The 4,242-nt window shown below is 32.6% G+C and overlaps 1 protein-coding gene across 1 annotated transcript; it reads left to right on the top strand.

Moving 5' to 3' along the window:
- Nucleotides 1-1,449: 1,449 nt before the first annotated feature.
- Nucleotides 1,450-4,242, top strand: LOC118047464 (uncharacterized). The gene is made up of 2 exons (XM_035056768.2): nucleotides 1,450-2,762; nucleotides 3,447-4,242. The coding sequence occupies exons 1-2, from the start codon at nucleotides 2,081-2,083 to the stop codon at nucleotides 4,076-4,078; spliced, it is 1,314 nt and encodes a 437-aa protein (XP_034912659.1). The 5' UTR covers nucleotides 1,450-2,080; the 3' UTR covers nucleotides 4,079-4,242.

The raw sequence follows: 4,242 nt of genomic DNA, 5'->3' as shown, positions 1-4,242 counted from the left end.
ACTAAGCTACATGCGTTGCATGGACTAAATTGTAACGAGATTGACCAAATAATTCTTTTAGTACAAAGTCTATATGTGCAGTGATAGTGTAAGAATCCGTGAAAAGTAGATTTTGACTCGGATTCATAATTTTAAAGTTGGTTTCTTACAAAATAATTTATAAATTTAAATGAATTTAAGATAGAAATATGTTTAATCAAAACTAATCAAAGCAAATTTTTTTTCCAAGAATATATACAATCAAGATTAGAATCGATAAGTTAAAATTTTAGCTTTTAATTAAATTAATATTTTATTTGAAAAAATATTAAAATACTATATATATAATTTTAGTATAAAAATGGTAAAACCTTTAAATATTTAAATTTTTTAGATAAAAAGCATTTTACAAAGACAATTTTATTCACATTAATAGGAAAGACGGAGAGACAAGTACGGGTAAAAAATATTGGATGGAAATATTTTTTTTTATTTTTTTTTTAATAAATTATAAGTTTTTTTTCTAATTTTTAAAGTATATTTAAAAAATAACTAATAAAATATTATTAATTATTCTCAGCACTCCATGAAATTACTGGATTCACAATGAAAGGCATCGAATAAAATTTGAAAGGTTTCTATCAATGCTGATGTTGTCACTATGTGCAACAAAATTCCCGGAAAAAAAGGGTCAAAATCAACTTTAAACTTATTAATTATCAAGATTTTCTGTACTTTTTTTTTAACTATTAATTATTAATGTCAAAATCATCACTTATACAAAAAAAATACAAAGAAATCATATTATTATATAATCAAATCATAAATAACAATAAATTAGAAACAATTTCAATTAAAATCATTTAAACATTTAATTGAAAGATTAAAATAATATATAAATTGACGAATAAGATGAACATGTTATGATTAATACAAGTGAATATAAAAACATATGAACTATTTTTTTTTCATATATATAATCAATATAATAAAAGCTTATAAAAAAATGAAAATCTGATAAATGAATAGCATGCAAAAATGTAAAAAATAAAATAAAATTAATTTTTTTAAAATAAACATATTAATTGATAAAATGAAAAATTATGTGTTTTATGGTCAATATAATACCAACTTCTCAACAAATATTATGATATTATTTTTTTTATCAAATATTATACCAATTTTTTTAAAAATAATATTGTTTTTATATTTTAAGAAAGTATAATTTTCTAAAATAATAAACAAATAAAAACACGAGGATGTTAGATTGTAAAAAAAGCTTGTGGATTCCTTCCACAAAATCTAAAACAGATTCAAAATGAGAATAGAAAGCAAGCAGGCAAGCATAGTACAGAGTACAGACAAGAGTCAATTTAAGAATGTCCTTTTTTTTTTTATTTTTAAATTCTTATGAGTTGTTTTCACTTTTCACAGGCTGCCTTTCTCAAGCTGTAAGTGTCATTTATTACAGACACCACTGACCATGGTTTTTCATGTTAGGTTGTCCTGTTCCCCATGGACCATAGATTCTCCATTTCTTGAATTTCTTCTGTACAAGTAATTGCTTTCCCCCTCCTTTGTCTTTCTTACAATGGGCTTTCTCTGGCCTTCTGTTTTTCAATTTGCCTCTCTCTTCCTCAGTCATGGACTCCCATTTTAGTAGAAGTACCAAAGGTTCTCAATATGGAATGCGCGCCCAACAAGCCTGCACTTTAGGAAAAAGTTCAGATTTTTTTTTGGATGATTCGTGAGAAATTTTGATTCTTGATTCTTCTGAGTTCTTAAGCATGCTTAATTAGTAGTTCATAGAGTTCGTTAAAAGATTGGGTGTTAGCCTCTCAAAATAGAAAGGAAATTGCAGGGAAAGAGAGTTCTGTAGCATAAGTAGAAAGAAGGTTGTATAGTGACTAATGGTTTATTCAGATTCTTCTTTTCAGCTAGCTTTCATGGTGGAAAAAGCAAAAAACCATGGAAATGCAAAGTGATGTGCTTTCTAGAAATTATGCATGCAGAGGAGTTTTACTTTGAAAAGTTGTGATTTTGAAACATTTTGAAGCCCAACAAGCAAAGGAAAGGAGTGAAGGACGGTAAAGATAGAAGTATGCCAACAGTTTGGTTCACTTTGAAGAGATCTCTACATTGCAAGTCAGAGCCATCAGAAGTTCATGACCCAAAATCCACAAAGCATTTGAGTACAATCTTGACAAGAAAAGCAGGAAGGTCAGGGTGTTCAAGGTCCATAGCAAATCTCAAAGATGTCATACATGGAAGCAAAAGACACATGGAGAAGCCACCAAGTTGTAGTCCAAGATCCATTGGGAGCAGTGAGTTTCTTAACCCAATTACCCATGAAGTTATTTTAAGTAACTCGAGGTGCGAGCTCAAAATCACTGGTTTTGGTGGGTTCCAAGAAGGGGTTGGTACTGGTGTTAGTCATGGCAGCAACCATAATGGTGGTGGTAGTAACGGTGGTGTTGGTTCAACTTTTGTCGGTACTTTAAGGCCAGGTACTCCAGGACCTGGAGGACATCCTACAATGCACTATTTCAACCCTTCATTTAGGAACGCAGCAACTCCTCCAAGAAAATCTCCTTTTCTTTCATCAGACAGAGAAGGGTCTGGATTTGGAGGTTCTGGTATATTTGGTGCTGGTGCACATTCAAGCAGTAGGGTCTCAAGAGAGACAGATTTTAATGGTTCTTCTACAATCACTTGCCATAAATGTGGAGAACAGTTTACCAAATGGGAAGCTGCTGAAAATCATCATCTCTCCAAGCATGCTGGTAAGAATCTCCTATTTTGAAATTATTTGTTAATTTAGACATCTTCCATCTAATTTTTCACCCCCCTTTTGTGCATATATTTAGTTTTGAATTTGAACCCTTTTTGCAGTTTCTTTTGTCTCTTTCTTGTTCTCTTATCCTCACAGTAGCAGTCTCACACTTGATTCTGACCTCAGAATTGAGAGGGCACTTTTCCCTTTCAACTTTTGAGATCACCATGTGCTCCGAGACAGTGGTGAAGGTTTTTTTAAAGGCATGGATACTTTGCAGGCTTTGCGGCAATTGGACTGAGTCTTCCATTTCAATTGCTCTTAATGTGAACCCAGATTCTAACCACCAGTAAAATGTTAATTTTAATATAAAATCTTTTTTTCTTTATTTTTATTTTTTTAATAATTTGTCAGATATTACTCTGCAACAAGCCGTTTCTTTTTTCCTGCAATATCTTCGTCTGAGATATAATTTTGTTTTTTTACTGTGATGCTCAAGAGAGGCATAGTTACTAGATGGTTTTGATGACTTTCAACTTAATAAATTATAGCTGTACTCAAAACAATTTATTCTGATCTTTCATTTTGATGTTAGTCTTTGAAACCGGAGTCAAATATTAAAGTGGTTTGCTGTTCCTGATACTTCAGAGTAGCTTTCCTTATCAGCAGCTCATTATATTTCTCTTCTTGGCAGTCACTGAACTCGTGGAAGGTGACTCATCAAGAAAAATCGTAGAAATCATATGTCGAACGAGCTGGTTAAAGAGTGAAAACCATTGCGGTCGAATAGAAAGAGTGTTGAAGGTTCACAATATGCAAAAAACTCTAGCCCGATTTGAAGAGTATAGAGAGACGGTGAAAATCAAAGCCAGCAAGCTCCCGAAGAAACATTCTCGGTGCATAGCTGATGGGAATGAGCTTTTGAGGTTTTATGGTACGACCGTTGCATGCTCTCTTGGCATAAACGGTTCTTCAAGTCTGTGTGAATCTGAAAAATGCCGTGTTTGTCGAATTATTAGAAATGGTTTCTCTGCCAAAAAGGAGCTTAAAGGTGGAGTAGGTGTGTTCACAACTTCTACCAGTGGAAGAGCTTTCGAGTCCATTGAAATCTTTGAAGATGATCCATCTACAAGGAAAGCTTTGATAGTATGCAGAGTGATTGCTGGGAGGGTTCATAGGCCTTTGGAGAATATTCAAGAAATATCTGGCCAAACAGGGTTTGATTCTCTGGCAGGGAAAGTTGGTCTCTATTCCAATATCGAGGAGCTTTATCTGCTCAACCCTAGAGCCCTGCTTCCTTGCTTTGTAGTAATCTGCAAATCCTGAAGAAAGAAACGAAAATGCTGACACTACATTATGAAGTCATGTGAATCCCTTTTACACCTTTGTTTAAAGGAAATTTTCTTGAATCCTATGTTTTGAAGAATTATGTTTCTTCTTTTGAGGCTATATCCCTTGTTAGCATATCAAATTTTATGATTCATAGTTTA

Source organism: Populus alba, chromosome 11, assembly GCF_005239225.2.
Source record: "Populus alba chromosome 11, ASM523922v2, whole genome shotgun sequence".
In the NCBI taxonomy this organism is placed as follows: Eukaryota; Viridiplantae; Streptophyta; class Magnoliopsida; order Malpighiales; family Salicaceae; genus Populus; species Populus alba.
This window is presented reverse-complemented; position numbering and strand designations above follow the sequence as displayed.